This window comes from Actinia tenebrosa, unplaced genomic scaffold, assembly GCF_029948245.1.
Source record: "Actinia tenebrosa isolate PJP-AT-01 unplaced genomic scaffold, QUT_ActTen_1.0 PGA_scaffold1__47_contigs__length_23844297, whole genome shotgun sequence".
Classification (NCBI taxonomy): Eukaryota; Metazoa; Cnidaria; class Anthozoa; order Actiniaria; family Actiniidae; genus Actinia; species Actinia tenebrosa.
In genome coordinates, this window is record NW_028292578.1 from 193416 (window position 1) to 210527 (window position 17112).

The 17112-nt window shown below is 35.7% G+C and overlaps 3 protein-coding genes across 4 annotated transcripts; 2 read left to right on the forward strand and 1 right to left on the reverse strand.

Moving 5' to 3' along the window:
• The first annotated feature begins 1244 nt into the window (after positions 1 to 1244).
• On the forward strand, positions 1245 to 4538 carry LOC116296135 (uncharacterized). Of its 2 annotated transcripts, none has more exons than XM_089032876.1 (3): positions 1245 to 1523; positions 2111 to 2245; positions 3525 to 4538. In XM_089032876.1, exons 1-3 carry the CDS (start codon positions 1424 to 1426, stop codon positions 3683 to 3685), a joined length of 396 nt encoding a protein of 131 aa, XP_088889002.1. In that variant the 5' UTR covers positions 1245 to 1423; the 3' UTR covers positions 3686 to 4538. The 2 variants fall into 2 exon arrangements, with proteins under 2 accessions (XP_088889002.1, XP_088889001.1); XM_089032875.1 differs by having other exon boundaries at positions 1267 to 1556.
• Positions 4539 to 7437: 2899 nt separating this feature from the next.
• LOC116296123 (uncharacterized) lies at positions 7438 to 15122 on the forward strand. The gene is made up of 7 exons (XM_089032874.1): positions 7438 to 7569; positions 11181 to 11303; positions 11971 to 12060; positions 12324 to 12458; positions 12560 to 12658; positions 13128 to 13271; positions 13765 to 15122. Exons 1-7 carry the CDS (start codon positions 7503 to 7505, stop codon positions 13782 to 13784), a joined length of 678 nt encoding a protein of 225 aa, XP_088889000.1. The 5' UTR covers positions 7438 to 7502; the 3' UTR covers positions 13785 to 15122.
• LOC148909644 (uncharacterized protein KIAA1958-like) lies at positions 9050 to 10475 on the reverse strand. The gene has a single exon (XM_089032872.1). The coding sequence runs from the start codon at positions 10290 to 10292 to the stop codon at positions 9072 to 9074; it is 1221 nt and encodes a 406-aa protein (XP_088888998.1). The 5' UTR covers positions 10293 to 10475; the 3' UTR covers positions 9050 to 9071.
• Positions 15123 to 17112: the final 1990 nt, after the last annotated feature.

Consider the following 17112-nt stretch of genomic DNA (forward strand, 5'->3'; position numbering starts at 1 on the left):
TCCCATAGTGCATTGCAAGGCAATCTGAAGCCGCAGGTGAATTGAACAATTCCTCAGATTGATATCGTGACTATTTCATGGTCCTCTACATTCCAAGAATTCATGTAAATGATACAAACCTTTTGACGTGATAACGTATTTCCGGTTCGGCCAGTCCAAAAAAAATTATCGACAAATGATGGGTGATTTACCTCGTAGGGGACTAAGTGTTCTTTTGTAAATTATCTGCCTCTGGCAAATAAAATAAAATAAATGTACTACGAAAATATTAGAAGCTGAGGGTAGTGCTACAAGAATATATAGGGTAGCTTAAGTACTCAGAATGCACAATTTTCATATATTCCGCTAGTTTTTCTATCGATAATCAGCTTATGAATGTGATTTATTTTATAAATTATTGAATTTTGTGCGATGCGTGATTTAGAAAAAAAATAGTAACTATTTCAGAGATATATTAAAATCAGTAAAATACACACACCATTACCGTATGTCCTTAGTTAACCTTTTGTTATCAATTCTTTCAATTCCATGTTTTCACATCCTTTGCGGCCTACGCCCACTCGTCCGCCACACGATCTTTAGAAAACCTTACAAATTATTTTAATCTTGGTAGGCATTTTAGACATGCATTTCTCCCCGCTGACCCCTCCTTTAACTTAGTGGGGTTTGGTTCCTCAGATATAAGTATGTATCATATTCAGACTCTAGAATACGTCGATTCTACATCTAGATAATACACTTCTAGCTTAGGCATAATGTTTCCCCATTTCAGACCACGTGTCATTCTCTTGAGAAAAAGATTATTTGTTTGAGTTGTATCCATATTCATGTGTCTTCTCGTGCGCAACCTTTAAATAAAGAAATGATACTCTAGGGAATGACACTTGATAGGCGTTTTAGATATTTCTCCCCACATTCCCGCCCTCCAATAAAATCTATTTGAATTCCTATCGGTCCATTTAGTGGTGGTTTGGAGATCAGCCGCAATATATGTATGTATTATATTAAGTTTTTATGCATCTGTTGTGAAATTAAAGATCTTTCTCGCGCTGCCTACGTTGACTTTATTCGCGGTAATCAAACCCGCAATCGTCAACAACAGGTGCTGATAAATAAAATCTACTTATTTGGAAGAATTCTACGGTAGTCTATAAGCTAAATACCTTACAAGTCTGAGAATGACAAACTTGTATAAAGTCGAGGTATTTCCGACTCAAATTCTCCTCAAATATTTAAACATCTGATTCCTGCCGTTCATAGAAATTGCTAGTATTTGGAAATATTATCCATAGTGTAACCCAACCTTCATTTTGTGATACGCCCTCGCTATTATATAAGCTTGACTTTTCTATGGCTCATTCAAACGGTTTCTCCCACACCGTGAAGCAAGGAAATAAATCCCTCGAAGATAGCGGAAATCAAGATGTGGCTAATACAGAGTTGCTTATTGATCCAGATAATTCTGTCAGTTTATTTGAACTCATGTGAGTCTTCGAGCATCTATGTTGGACGACATGCTTCAGGTACACGAATAGAACAACAGCTAACTTATAAAGGTTAGTTTAAAAACATATAAAAAGTATGAATAAGATAAAAACTATACGCACTGGTTTGTAGTCTAGTGCGCCATCCGTGATAAATTTATTGCATATCATAGGCTTGTAACTTTAAAACTTATTTCTTCATTGGTGAAAGACATATTTCAAAAACTGACTGTATGACTACTAACATCATTTTCTCAAAACTTTTTACTGTCTGAATTCAGTTTCTTTATCGTAAAAAGCACCTTTTTATTATCTTCGAGTTTTAAATTTCCCGTAATTATTAAGCAGTTAGTTTTTTAAACGCGCCCTCAATAGATCAATAACATCAGGGAAGGCATTTGGTTGCTAATTTGGGGTCTAAGGTTGACATACCTTGATAATTATCCTAATAACATAAGATAGTCTGTTGCTAATTTGTCAGAAAAAATACTTTTTTCTTAACTAAAAACATTTTTTGAGTTTTTGTTTCGAGCTTTTTTCTGGTTTTCGTCAATATTTATTCATTCGAGTCTTGTTTTTGAAGAGTCTTGACAGTGAATTAATAAGTTTTCATTCTTCGTTTCCAGGATGCGAGGATTTTGACACACGAAAATGTCAAAAGATTATCAATTGGTATGGCAAGGATGACGTCTGTAGTCCAGAGAAGTCCTCATGGGCCAAGTCACTTCTAAAAATTTGCCCTGCTTCGTGTGGACTTTGTGGTACGTCCTGTGGTTGATGATGATAGTGTTTAGTTATTTTATATTTTTAATATTTCTTATGATTTTGAGATTCGATTTGTTTTCCTACTTCATTTGATTTTTCTTTTCTTTTCTTTTCTCTTCTCTTCTCTTCTCTTCTCTCTTGTTATATTATGTTATATTATGTTATATTATGTTTGTTATATTATATTATATTATATTATGTTATTATGTTATATTATATTATGTTATATTATATTATGTTATATTTGTATATTATGTTATATTATGTTATATATGTTATATTATTTGTTATTTATATTATGTTATATTATATTATGTTATATTATTTGTTATTTTGTTATTATGTTATATATGTTTATTGTTATTTATGTTATTTTATTTAGTTTATTATTTTTGTTATATTATGTTATTTATTATTATGTTCTATTATGTTATATTTATTATGTTTATTTATGTTATTTATTTATGTTATCTTTTTTTTTTATTATTTATTTATGTATATTATATGTTATATATATGTTTTTATGTTATATTATATTATATTATGTTATTTTCTGTTTTATTATATTATGTTATATTTGTTTATTAAATTATGTTATGTTATGTTATATTATGTTATATTATATTATTGTTATTTATTTATGTTATATTTTGTTATCTTATATTATGTTTTTCTATTATGTTATCTTATGTTATATTATGTTTATTTTATATTATTTTAATGTTATATTTGTTATATTATGTTATGTTTATATGTTATTTTATATTTGTTATTTATGTTCTTATGTTTCTTTCTGTTTGTTATTTTATGTATTCTCTTATGTTCTCTTCTATTAGTTTCTTCTCTGTTTCTTCTGTTTCTTTTTTTATTTGTGTTCTTTTGTTCTCTTATGTTTATTTGTTTTCGTTTCTTTGTTATGTTCTGTTTTCTATCTGTTCTTTCTTCTCTTCTTCTTCTCTTTCTCTTTCTTCTCTTCTCTTCTCTTCTCAGTCTCTTTTTCGCACTTTTCAATTATTTTTAGTCCACATCACCTTCATTAGTTTATTGTTTGCTTTTACTCTTCGCGTTCGTTTTATTTTCATTTCCACTTTAATTTAATTTTCAGCGCTAATTTATCCTTATTTCTTCCTCAATTTTGATCCTAACAACTCGTTTTTAATATTTTTCCTGTTGAAAGCTATCGGCAAAGAAAAAAAATACTCAAGAGAAATTAAATTCAATGATAAGATGCATGTTTCATTTTCTTTACTGATCGATTTCTGCTTTCAACCACAGAATGCAAAGATAATCTTGGTAAATTGTGCCTGACTTTATTCCGATACTGCTTCAGCCAGGGCGAGACGGGGAATTTCGTACACCAACAATGTTCAAAGACCTGCAATACTTGTAACCAGGCGTTAATGGGAAGAAAACAACTGGAAATGATAGGACTGTAATGACATCTGAAGAACATTCATCAGTACACATCGGTGATCAAAAAATTATTTTAAGTCAAGGTTAAGCCCGGGGGGAGGAGGGTGGGGTGGGAGGAGAGGTTCGCACGTTCTCGGATTCTTGATCAAAACAATGTAATCTGAATTCATTTCGCCAGATTAAATCTACCTCGATCATTCCTTTATCTTCGTAAACAGGGGATTGCGAACGATAGTACATAGTTGCAAGGTATGAAGGGCTTATCCCTTGACTCGGAATTTTTGATCACCAAAAGGTCAACGTCTCTGGACAAACACGACAAGGACATGAATAGATATATAATAAATTTTACGATGTACAAATGCCGCAGCTTCACATTGATACAACCAACCCATTTATCATTGAGTGTACGTATTTAAAAGAATAGTATGAAAAAGAGTAAATAAAGGTATAATAAAAATATACAAGCGCATATCTATTGCAAAGCGAGTAACGAACTGTTTTATTTACTGAACCTTCAAATTACAACATTCAAGTGGCTCGGATGACCACTTTAAACTTTAAATGGCGGTCCTGTCTCTCCACACTCATCATTACTAACCAATATCGGAGGGACGTAAAAAAACACTGAGGATCAAAAGAAACCCTGGTTCAGTGACCACCCTCAGTGGCTACATCTCATACTTTTCGCATCTCATGATTGTAAGCACCTTTGAGTATATGCATAGAAAGGGCGCTATATAAATCATTCAATCATCACAGATTTTTCTTGATGGGCTACCTGTGATTTTTTAAATTTGCACATGCACATAGCTACTATATGTGTCTCATTTCGTTATAGAACTTATAGGAAATTAATAAAGACATTTTCTCCAATGCTAGATTCTTTAATTGCAGAAACAGAAAATATGATGACGTCATAATTTAGTCAACAGTCCCTCTCGTCCTTTTGGCATCACGCCGAGGTAAACTTATGGATTAGAGACCTGACAGCAGGTCTCTTGACGTATCGAGGTCCGATTAGTGAACACACCTTAAAACGATTCTAAATAACGCGACTTAGTAAATAATGTCAATAATTTATTTAATCTATTTTATTCAAAATTGATCTACAAACAAACATATTTTCCAACCAAAAAGATACATATTACCTTTAGTCTCGTCACATTGTTCTTGTTCGGCAATTGCTTACTATCAATCACGTGACTTTTTGGAGTTGACTGGGGGGCAAACAAGCGGTTGACTGGGGGGCAACTAGCGGATGCTAAGTCAAAACATGTCAAAATAAGTCCTCAAACTATCGTATTTGACTATTTTCACGACATCAAACCAGAAAACAAGAGATCAAAACAACCTCCAGGATTCTACAAGCCATCAATATTGATAGCAACCTATACGTGGTTTATTCATGCAATATTTCGACTAATATACCGTGTCGATACGTCCGAAGTATTTCAATGTCTGACCGCACAAATGATAAAGATTTTTTTGTACAAGTCTCATTGCAAGTGGTCATTTTCTGTTGACGCGTTCTTACATGATCTATTTTAAATTCTTTCTCATTCATAGTAGCCTTGAACACAAAAACCGATACAGTACTGTTCTAGATCTTTACTAGCTCTAGGGGTCGAAAGTCGAAAGTAACCCGTAGAAAAATCCGGATTTTTGACAATAAATCCTCCATCAAAATGATAAGCTGATTTTTAGACAGTGAACGATTCATGATTATATTTTCTTTATTTTTATTTTTTTTTTTTTAGAACGCTTCCAGCTGACTTCCAACTTAGTTCTGATTTTTTGAACTGATTCGTCTTCACGGCAAAACACGAAAAGTAAATTTGAGTCAAATATATTAATATTCTATTCAGTAAGTAAGACTATTTTTGTGAGTTTACTAGAGGTTCATAAAATCTAAGATACCCATTTCCTTGAGCCGGGAAATCCTCTTCATCAGAACCGATATTATGTCACACGACAGAACAAAGAAAACGCACGAAAAGCATACGATATCAGTTCTTTGTGCTTAAGGCCTATCCCCTCACGGATATCATGCAAAAAATAACGATATAGCCAACTACTTTTCTACACACCCACACAAAAGATATGAACTGAAAACAAATTTTAACGCTAATAGAGGAGAAGTTCCTTAAGTTTGTGTTGTCAAGATAATGTTATAAGTTTTGAATTATTTACTGACTTCCCGTTAAAAGAACAAAATTTGCCCGTGGTTTATGAGCTATAATAATCGCAATTGTTATTCGAAAAAGAAAGATACGGGAATGAATTGATTAATTTGTCTTTATCTCGATAAATGGTGTTTGTTTTTAAATTAGAAGTTTGCCACAAATATTCATTTGGTGCTGCTTATGGTCAGCCATTAGACGCTGATGGCGTCCTGGCGTGGGTTGATTGGGTTTCGGCTCACGGCTGCAGTACTTAACACAGAAACGAAAGCATGACGAGAAAAGCAAAGCAGCTAAACTGAGTCACAGAATTACGGATTTGATATCATTTTAGTTTGATTTATTAGCAGTAAAGTTTTTAGCCTGCGTTCCATCCGCAGGCTATGAAGTCTTCGGTTCTTTGGACAACTTTGCTCGATCAGTAAAGAAAGCAGATTTTTTTTTTTTTTTCATTTAACTTGTGTGTTTTTGTTAAGTTTTCTTATCAGTGAGAAATTCTGTTTCTTAATTGTTAAGAAAACTGACATTACTTCTTGACTTCTGGATAATGAAACTGATATTTAACGCTGTATATTGGTCAGTTCTTTCCTCTACGGAGTAAACCGAACTATAAAGTATTGTCACTTACAGCGCCATCTTTTTTCGACTTTGGTGAAACCATTTCAATGTCAGAGATCTAGAAACGGCCATGAACCAAAAACACACATCAGTGAAAAAAGGTAAAAGTATCGCATATTTTTCCAGATTTCTTCATAATAAAAGCCCATTCATTCGCGTAAGTTCTCTGAACATCAAAATCTTTGAAATTCAATCGTTCAAGCTATTTCCAGTTAGGAAATAATGACGATTAATTCGCTTTCGTCGGAGCTCCATGGCCATGTACGGACAAAAAAATGTTTGCGTGAGCTATTTAATTTTTTAAATTATTACCAAGTTTATTATCTAATTTCACGGAAATAACTTCTATTCTCGTCTATCCCATAACTATTAATGTCAAATTGAATTAATTGGTTAAGTATTTTACGGATGAGTAGCCTTTGTTTTCATGTAGATTTGCTAGATATTGTCGTCTCACCACACATCGACGCTCAGCATGGCCGATGTCTAAATATGAACCAACGCTTCAAATCCTGTCATTGTAAATCAAAAATATACCTCCTTGCAGGCTTAAAATAGCGTAAATTGTTACCGTTTTGTGGTAAACACTTTTTATAGTACAAAACAGAGGCCTTTTTTAACGAGTATTACAAATGGGGTAAAATTTTGATAATTTTGACATTTATGTTTTCTAGTAAACTTAAGCTTGTTATTCCACAACAATAAAAGAAAACTTAACGCATCTCAACCTACGACGTTCCCATCAGTTACTCGTTCTAAGATTTGAAACAAAGTGTAAAATGTCTTTGACAAAAACACCTACACAAATCAATTCAATCGGTAGTCGTCGGAATTCCGAACATCGGCTCCGAGCAACGCACTGTCACACCCGACAGCCAGCATTTCCGCTCGGATAGTCGGCGACCACGTTACGGAAAACGCCCGAAAATGAAGTGTTATAAAAGAAGTCCCAGAGCAAGGAGAGAAACAGTTAAGAGTAAAATCAGCGAAAACAGAGGAAAAATTACTAGAGAAGAAGGATTCACAATAATAGAACAAGATGAAGTGTACAATTGCTGTTATGATACTGGCCTTCGTTGGAAACGCTATGGCTCAGAGTAGAAGGGGTATGTATTGAAAACTCAGAAAAACACTTTATTATTTTCTTTCCAAAATCTTACAAAAATCAAAAGTATAATAGAGCTCCTGTTCGTTCTTGGTAAGTGTACAACGAAAAGTTAAAAAGTCTATCACGTTCAATAATTTAAAATTTTACTTGTGTGAGTTCAATCTTTTTTTTTTTTTTTTTTTTTTTTTTTTTTTTTTTTTTTGCTAGTTACTCATTACTTTATTCAGTTGTTTTGAATATAAATTTAGATAGGACTTTCGAGTTTTTCCTACTAAAGTTGCTTTGTCTTCGAGTAGAGTTCCGAAAACAAATGTGTCATTCAAGTACTTTCGTTTCTTCCCTATTCGAAACAGCACGGGAAACTACACATACAGCACTTTATTCTGAGTGCATGTTGCCCTGAATCAAAACTTACCTGAACTAGCATTTCATTGTAAAACACAGGGAGTTATCTTATCTTGAAGCAAGTATAATAGTATTATTCCGGTTCTACAATAACTGCCGTTTCTGCCCATCCGTAAGGCCTCAATGAATTCCTTGTTACCTTGACAAGGTCACGCTATGACAAGATCATAGAATTGCATTTTTGGTTTACAGTACAAAACTGTACAAAAGAATCTTTACCTTAAAAAAGGCAATCTTATGTCCATTTTTTAAATTTTTTTTAAAAAAACATTGTCTGAATTAGTAAATCAAACTTGTAAACTTTAGCAGCGATAATCTTTCTCAATGACATCAGCTCTTGTTTAAATTGGCAGAAAGTGACTTCTAAGGAAATCCTTTAATAAGTAAAGCTTTCTATAAATCTAGACCTGAGTTCTCGGTATTTACCTTACTCATTACCAAAGAGAGAAGTTCATATTAATGGTACCTTTAATTGGTGTCTTGATTTAATTCGCTAATCGGCTGTGTTTCTATAATAGTTAATAATAAGCAATTATTGGATGAGGTTGAGCATGATATCGTAAATTATCAAGACCGAGTCTGTGTTATCTGCCGAAGCCGAAGGCTGAGGCAGATAACACAGCCGAGGTTTTGATAATTTACGATATCATGCGATAACCGAATTCAATAATTGCTTTATTATACATTTTGTATACTGGAAAAACATTAACATAAACATTAAATTATAGAGACATGAAATATGAACGCCATGATGTCGCGTGAAAAACGCAAAATTTTTATTTGAAAATATTTCAATAATTCTTCACAAAATATATGAAAATAAGTTAATAAAGATTTCTTAAATAATTGTTTTTGTACATAATACTGAAGATAAATACAAATTCTGAATAAAAACGTTATGTAAACTGAGAAATTTATAAGTTATGTAAGCCTAAAGGATACGACAACAACAACAAAAATGTCGCCGGAGTGAATGAAACCTATAATAATTCAGATGCCAAAGTGAATGGCCTTAAAAATCTTATTAAAGTATCAGAAGTAAACAAGAAATGACATTCTCGTAAAAAGGAAGCTAAGAAAAAAACAACTTTAGCTCTAGCTATTGAAAGTGACGTTACAATTCACAAAATTATAGTTTTTTGAAATTTCTGAGTGGGAGTTGCTAACACTAAATTCTCCCATCAAAAATTCTTCTTGTGAAAGAGTAAATGTAGGCGATAAGTTAAGAGTTTCGCTACTTACAGCTATGCTAGTATCTACACTCGTAGAGTCAGTTCCAAGTGATGCAGCAGTGATGGTTTCTGACATTCTTCTTTTTGTGTTTATGTCTGTTTGACAGTAGCTCCTCAGGCTGCTCTCGCTTTTATGACCACTTACCGACATGATGTGGCGTGCTTCAAAACCAGCCCGATCCAGGATGGTTAGAGATGTAGCTCTAATAGAGTGATTGGTATACAGCTTTGAAAGTTTTGCTTCTTGAGAGATAACCTTCATTTTCTCTCCAAGCATCCGTTCACCAACTACCATGTTGTCATAACAAATCTCGTCAACACCAATTCTTGCGTTTTTCTTCGGTCTTTGGAACAAAAACTGGTTCTTTGGATTTAAGTGTTTAATATAAAGTTCTAACGAGGCAACAGGACAGTTCGGTCCGGGTTTTTCATACATAATTCCTCCTTCTAAACCGTCGTCGTCCTCTCTCCTGTTTTTTGTCAGCTCGTCGCCAGCTTTATACACATATCGAGATCCTTTGTCGTCTACGCTGAATGAGAAGTCTGAAATTTTTAACTCTCTGAGGTTTTGACGACCACGGCGGCAGAAAAACAGCATTATCTCAAAAAATACTTTGTTTTGCAGTGTTCTTGGGTCTTGTAAGCCAAAAACTCCACACTCATAGAGTTTTTTAAGATCATTTTCGAGGATTGGAGGTTTGTGTTGAATTTTGCCGAGTCCTTGTTTTTCAAGATCAACACACTGTGCTAGAAAAACTTTATTTGCCTCACCAAATTCTGGATCGTTTATGATGTCAGTTCCTTGGGTATTTTTGAAGTGTCTATTGAGTCCAAACCTTAAGCTGTGGAGAGAGCTTTTGGAATATAAATCGCCGTTGCTTTTTCTTGCTTCTGCGTAAAATGACTTCAACATTTCGGCTAACGATTTCTTCTCCTTTGGTTCTTGAAGTTTTTTCTCCTTTAGGTATTCGCTGAAGACTTTTACGCTCCCTTTTGTCGACCTTTTCGTATTTTTTGAATCTTTTTCTTCTAAGAGATTATTTATTTCTTCTTCGGAAAGCGAAGCAAAGCGTGAGGATGCCATCTCGATGGATAGATCTCAATGCCCTTGGCAAAGCTACCACAGCGTGACCTTGAATGAACTTGACATGATAAATGTATTATCTGTAGGAAAACCTACAGATAATACATTTATCATGTCGAGTTCACACGATATCAGGGATTGGCTGAGGGCTCTCGACCAATCAGAATTGAGGTACTTAGTAAAATGTATAATAATTATTAACACACGTGCATGTAAAGAGAGGTGTTGATGCAAGATATAATTGTGACGTTAGACTCTAAAAAACTCGCTTTCGTTTCATATTGAAAGACAAAAAATCATAACTCAGAGTTGCACTCTAAATATCCCGTTATTTCCATGGGAAGAAAATCCCCAAAGAAACTATAATGTGAAATCATGTCGAAAGCTCTCGATAAAAATTTCTTTGTCTACCAATTACGACATTTCTTGAATTTCCGAATTCCCTTTTCTTCCGGGGAGAAACCGCCTTGTTGGAGTGTGGTGAAGGGTTGTGTGTGATCCAATCCCGCTGTTAGCCAACCAAAGATATATTAGTGAAATTAAACTCCTGCCTGAATCATGTGAAAACAAACACTTTGCCATCCGCCTTCTTCAAGTTCTCGTAAATCGATTGTACGTGTTTCTATCAGTACAGTTGTAGCTTTATTTCAGCGTGAATATTCACAAGTGAAGAAGGCACAACTCCAACGATACAAACACTTTGAAATTCCATGCACGGACCTTCACTGGAACTCATGAACTCATGATTCTACACAAACTGTATCAAGAAGGCTAAGCCTGAGCAACAGTATCAGTCCCTGTTTTCGAGGGGCGTCGTAGTTTTTCTATGTTTTAAACTTTATCCATCGTATGATTATATATTTAACTAATGTTTTTTGACTGCTTCAGTATGTGAGGACAAAATAGGAACAGAACGATGTGTACGTTACAAGAAAATCTACGCTGGGATGGGCATAAATCTGTGTGCAGGGTCCATGAAGTCTAGCTGTGCGTTAACCTGCAAACTATGTAGTAAGTATCTTAATTAAAGCACATAAGCACATGCCATTCTCTTGAGTATTATTTTCTTTTTTTAGCGGTGACGATAACGATCAATAAGGATCTAGTAATCCATATGTACAAAGGGTAGAGTTCGTGTATATTTATGTGACTGCTGGGGTAAAGATTATGTTTCTAGTGTGCCATAATTATGACTGTATTACAGTATGGATGTCGCGTGTCGATCGTGTCGTGACCGCAACAGACTGCTGGGGTGCTTTCTTCCGGTATTATAATCGGATTATTTACAACTGAATCGTGCGAGATGTGATTGAGGAGGAACGTGCTGGGCACGTGTCGTTATGTCAGTATTTTTTCTACTCGTGCATTTCTCCATACGGTTCTTCGTATTTTACGATCTAATCTTATGGCTAGCCCCATCCTCTGTGATTTTTATACTACAAGGGACAGCGGAGCACCTTTTAAACTAGCGGGGGGAGGGGGAGGGTAAGAAATACTTTTTAAACTTGGGTTTAATCTCTGTTGTTCTTTATAATGGACTCAGTCAAGCTAAGGCAAAAAGATATATCATTTTTGTAAAATGTAAGGGGAGAGGGAAGGGCGTTCCTTTACTAACCTTAAAGCGTGCGAAGCCTAGATGTTGTCTAATTACGTGTTTACTGTTTTATTAACTCCGCAGAACCCCCAGCCATGTGTGAGACTAGTGAATACGGCTGTTGCTGGGACAAACAAACTCCTGCTAGAGGACCTGGTAAAGAGGGATGTCCATGTAAGTTTCTTTACCTTTGCCAGTCTTGAGTCTTTGCAATCTCGTACCCAGAATCCTCCAGCGCCTTCCTGCTTTGTTGTCAGCGTCCACTGACTAAAAAGCCGAAAGACTCTGGGCTCGAGATTGGAGTTTTTGTATATCTCACTCAAGTCTAGGTTTTTCCTCATTATGTTCGGTAAATAAGATAGCAGAAGACCTGGGATTGAAAGTTACCAGAAGAAAGATATGAAATATATATAAATTTCCCCCCTTTTTTTAAATAGATTGTCAAGATAGAAAGCGCTCCTTGTGCAAAACTGTCATTTCAAGATTATTGTCCAATGGACGTGTGACAAAGAAACAAGCCTGTTCTTACGGCTGGAGCACCAGAAATTGTCCCAAGACGTGTGGAATGTGCGGTAAGTACTTCCATTCTCATACCTTCCATTCCTTACGAGTAAAGATGGTGGAGAATATAACTTTTATGAAATTTTTTTTGATTTTGTTATCTTACTTACAGCGCTTCCTGCTATGGCATATAGTAAATGTGCAGACAGCTTGTATGGATGTTGCTGGAATTATAAACCAGCTTATGGGATCAGGGGACAAGGATGTGACGGTGAGTACGTTGTCACTATTTCCATGGCAAACACACACCACCTCCAGCACATGCAACATATAGAAATAGAAGTTATACTGAATCGACTTTTAGTTCAGTTTATTTAACACCGAATCGAAATATGGCTCTACCAATTTGAATAAGTATTGTTCTGTACTGACTAGCGACTGACTAGCGACTGACTAACCTCGTGTTGAAGTAAAAACATAAAAACGTTTTCACATGTATGAGAGGCTAGTCAGTCGCTAGTCAGGGCAGAACAATAGTTATTCAAATTGGTAGAGCCATATTTCAATTCGGTGTTTACACAAAGTTTCAAACACATAGCATTCCCTTGAGTGTCATTTCTTTCTTTCTTTGCTGGTGATAATTTAATACAATCAAAAAACATTACAACTGCAAATCATCCTTGGAATTCGAAAGCCATTTGAGTGTCTAATGTTTCACTTCCATTGTTTTTTTGCCGTAGAATGCGAAGACACCTACCCGCACGCCTGCCGGCAGTTTCATTTCTATTGCAATCAAGAAGGAATCAACGAAACCTTCATGAGACTACACTGCCCACTGACCTGCGGTCGTTGTATTAAGGGACAGTTGATGCTCGATTATTATGGTAGGTAAAATGTCATTTTCTCTACATCCCCTTCATCATCATCACAAGTAAACGGCGTAGGCAGGGGGACCGAGGGGCCCGAGCCCCCCTCCCCCCCGGTAAATCCATTATTTCCTATCAATCTCGTATCCAGAGCCTGCGTTTTTTTCTGGCCTGCGGTGAAGAGCAAAGGCTCTGGCATAATCAATTTTTTGAGACTAGGATTTCTTGGACTTCCGGGATAAGAGCGCATGCGTTCAAAGACTTGCCAAAAACAAAAAAATATGTTCCCGATTTCTAATTTTTATTTTGTTCGCAAGTAAACACAGAACTCTGTGTTAAGGAATGATTTTCATTGATTACATTTTTCTTTCGGAAAGTTGCACATGCGCCAAAAATGGATTATGCCAGAGCTCTCGTTCTTCACCACAGGCCAGAAGAAACGCAGGCTCTGGGTACGAGTATCAATACAACTACTGAAACAAGCTGAATAATATTTATTCTTTTATTTTAGTTAAAAGACACAAGATATAATTCCATTTTAGAAAAGAAATGGACAAATTATTTATTTTAATACTACATAATTGGAAGGACGTCAAGGATAGACATCAAACTGTAAAGATGAGGAGGAAGCGAAGCAGCGAAGATATAACACAGGCAACCCATGCGCAGACATCGAAAAACAGGATATATCACAGGGAACCCTGGCGCAGACAACGCAAAATAAGATAAACCACGAGCAACCCATGCGATCCAAAAGGAGCAAAACATCGATAAGCAAGACTGCAGGCACCACACAAGCAAGCCTTACCACAGGCAACCCGTATAAAAGCAAGGATAAGCAAAATAAAGCACAGGCAGCCCACAGTCAACCCATATGAAGATATAAAAAGCATAGTTTTTATTTCATCCTTATTCTTGGGCCTTTGCTGGTACAAAGTGTCGAAATAAGAAAACGAGGAGAAGACGCAACGAAAGCAATTCTATTTATTTATAAAAGATTATCGATATTATATTTATGCTCAGATGGCTTAAGGTGACTGCCTACTTTTGGAAATTGATTTAAGCTTTTTTTAAAACTTCGATTTTCCGAATTGAAATTTAATGCTGATTCCAAATCTGGAAAGGAAAATAGGGTGTCCCGAGCTCGTTTTCGAGATAATCAGCATTTAATGGAAGCCTACGCACGAGCTTTTGGAGTAGAAATTGCGCCACCGGAAGTGATTAGAAAAAAATTAAGATGAATAAGATAATAGTTATTTGCAGACTATATGATTGCATGAATGAAGGCTAGTCAATCATTCTACAATAATACATGGATATTTTCGACAAAAAGACAGAGAGATACATTGATTTGTCATATTTTGTAGTTTCGGTGCTCTTAAAAAATCTCATAAAGTCGAACAAAAATCTATTTTTTCACGCGTTCCTGATTTAAACTTTTCCTAAAATGTTGATATAACTTAGATTTTTAGGAGTTTTTTCGAATGAGCTATCAAAAAATATAGAGTCCCGTGCAAAATTTGAGGGTTTTGCCCTGTTGAAGCTCAAAACGCGTATGGTTCTTCAATAAAATCTTGTAGATTTTTCAGCGGTTTTTGAGCGCGCGCTCATCGTGGGCTCAATTCGAACGTTCAAGAGTAGGCAGCCACCTTAAATATTGCTAAAGGTGTTTAAATTTTTTTTTTTTTTTTTTTTTTTTCTGTAAATTTTTACTTTTGAAGGAGTCATTATTAAACACAATAATTAAGATGCTTTAGGACTAGCGTCAATGTGTAGTTGCTGAAAAAAAGGCTTACTATTGTAAATGCGCAAAAAAATCAATAGCCATGACAACGTTGCGTGATATATAAGCAATGTGCATTCAATTTCATTAAAGAATTATTCAAAAATAAAAAAGCAATGCTACTTTTTATTATTGTCAAGGCATCGGTAAGTAATAACAGGATGATGCATGCACGAGCCTTCTTAAACTACCCAGCCCATTATTGGACCCCCTCCCCCTTTATCAAACCTGGAAAATAACAAACAAGAAACTGTATGCAAGATAATCTTAAATGTACAGGACGGGTTGTACAAAGGCTGGATAGCGCTTTCCGACTGATAAATCTTATCCAGTGGATAAATTTAATTTTTGTTGGATATAACAGCATCGACCTATCCATTGCATAAGGATTTATCCATCGGATAGCGTACAACCTGCCCCAGAATTATCATGTCTCAAGAAAGCTCATCTAGTTCTCTTGGCACGTGCCGTGACGCAGTCTTGCAGCAGATATTGTTGTAAACTTCAGGAGTACCCTCAGCTTCTTCGATAGTCTGATGCATGTCTTTATTGATGGTTTCTGAGATCCAAATAGTTGCGATACACCCACAGAGGGCAAATGCAGCGAAAATGATAACTGGGGTGGATTCATCGAAGCCTGGCAGGTTAGCCTGTTGATAAACAAAGACAAAAACTTTTAAGTTAAAACTTCAAATTTTATCGATACTCTGAAACAACCTCTGGTCTGAACAAAGTCATGGCTGTTTTGGCGGTACAAATAGGCTCTATCCACAGATATATCCATGATAAACTGTGTTAACTTACCATCATAGCGACATAAGGCGCAAGAACAGCCCAGCAACGACCTAGCATTGAACACCATCCATGCCCCTTGTTCCTGATAACATAACAAAAATCCAGTTATTTTCCATTCAAAGTTCAATCAGGGGCAAATTTCGGTCTCCTCTCCCCCCCCCCCCCCCCCCCCCCCACACACTCTCTCTATCTTTCTCCAACCCCCTTTGCATTTATCTGAATAAATGTTCACTCGCTTTATTTACTTATACGTACACTCGCATTCATACATAGACTGTATATCAGCTGCCAGAGGCGCCTTCACATGCTTTCAGTTCGACCCCATTGGGCTGCGCCACTCCTTTCCTTTGCGCTGGTTAGCCGATGAGAGGTTTTTATTTATTTTTTATACTATATACACCTATTTCCGAAATAGTTGTCGCACCAAAAACCTCAAGCAACAAGCCCAGACCGCAGAGAACGCCGGTACTTTTAGCTGTAATTAGTTTATTCATGGTGCATTTTCATTTATTGACTTCACAAATTGCTCCAAGCAAGGCTGCTTGAGATGATAATTAGTGGAGAGCTATAGCCACTTGCATGAACCAAGAATAAATAAATTATAATTAAAAGTACCGACGTTCTACTCTGGAGCCTTGGCTTGTTACTTGAGGCTCTTGGTGTGACAACGACTTTCGAAATAGGTGTATATGAAAGCCGCAAGAATTTGATGGCCCATTTTAGAAATATTCCTGTGTTAAAATTAGGGTTACGGTCTCCCTGTGTTTCAAATGCTTATGCCCGCACGTGCGCACGTGAAGGACTTGTGTTGTTGATTAGCATATACTATCTGATTCAACACATGGAAGGCATGGCGTGACTCTTCTTGGTTTACGCCGCTCGCTCATGTGATGTTTGCGACAACTAAAAGCAACATTGTGAAAGCAAGGAACACTCCAAGGACGTAAAGATAGTTGTTCAAAGTGAGTATGAAATGATAATTATATTTTTATCGCCGTGTATGTGCTTATACCGTCCGAAACTGCAAATCGATTCAACTTGCAAGAAGAGCTCAGCAAAGCTCGATTAAAAGACCTTAAATGTTGTTAAATATTTTCGCTCTTCCTTCTGAATCAAGATATATTCTTCCTGCATATCAACACTAAACATTTCGAATATATATATAGTACTTGTTTCCATCACGAAGAGTTTCCAGTAGTGTAGTTTGCAAAAATTTAAATGGAACCTTTGCAGTTAAACGGTCACGTGTCTGTACTGGTGAGCAAAATTTTATTTTAAATT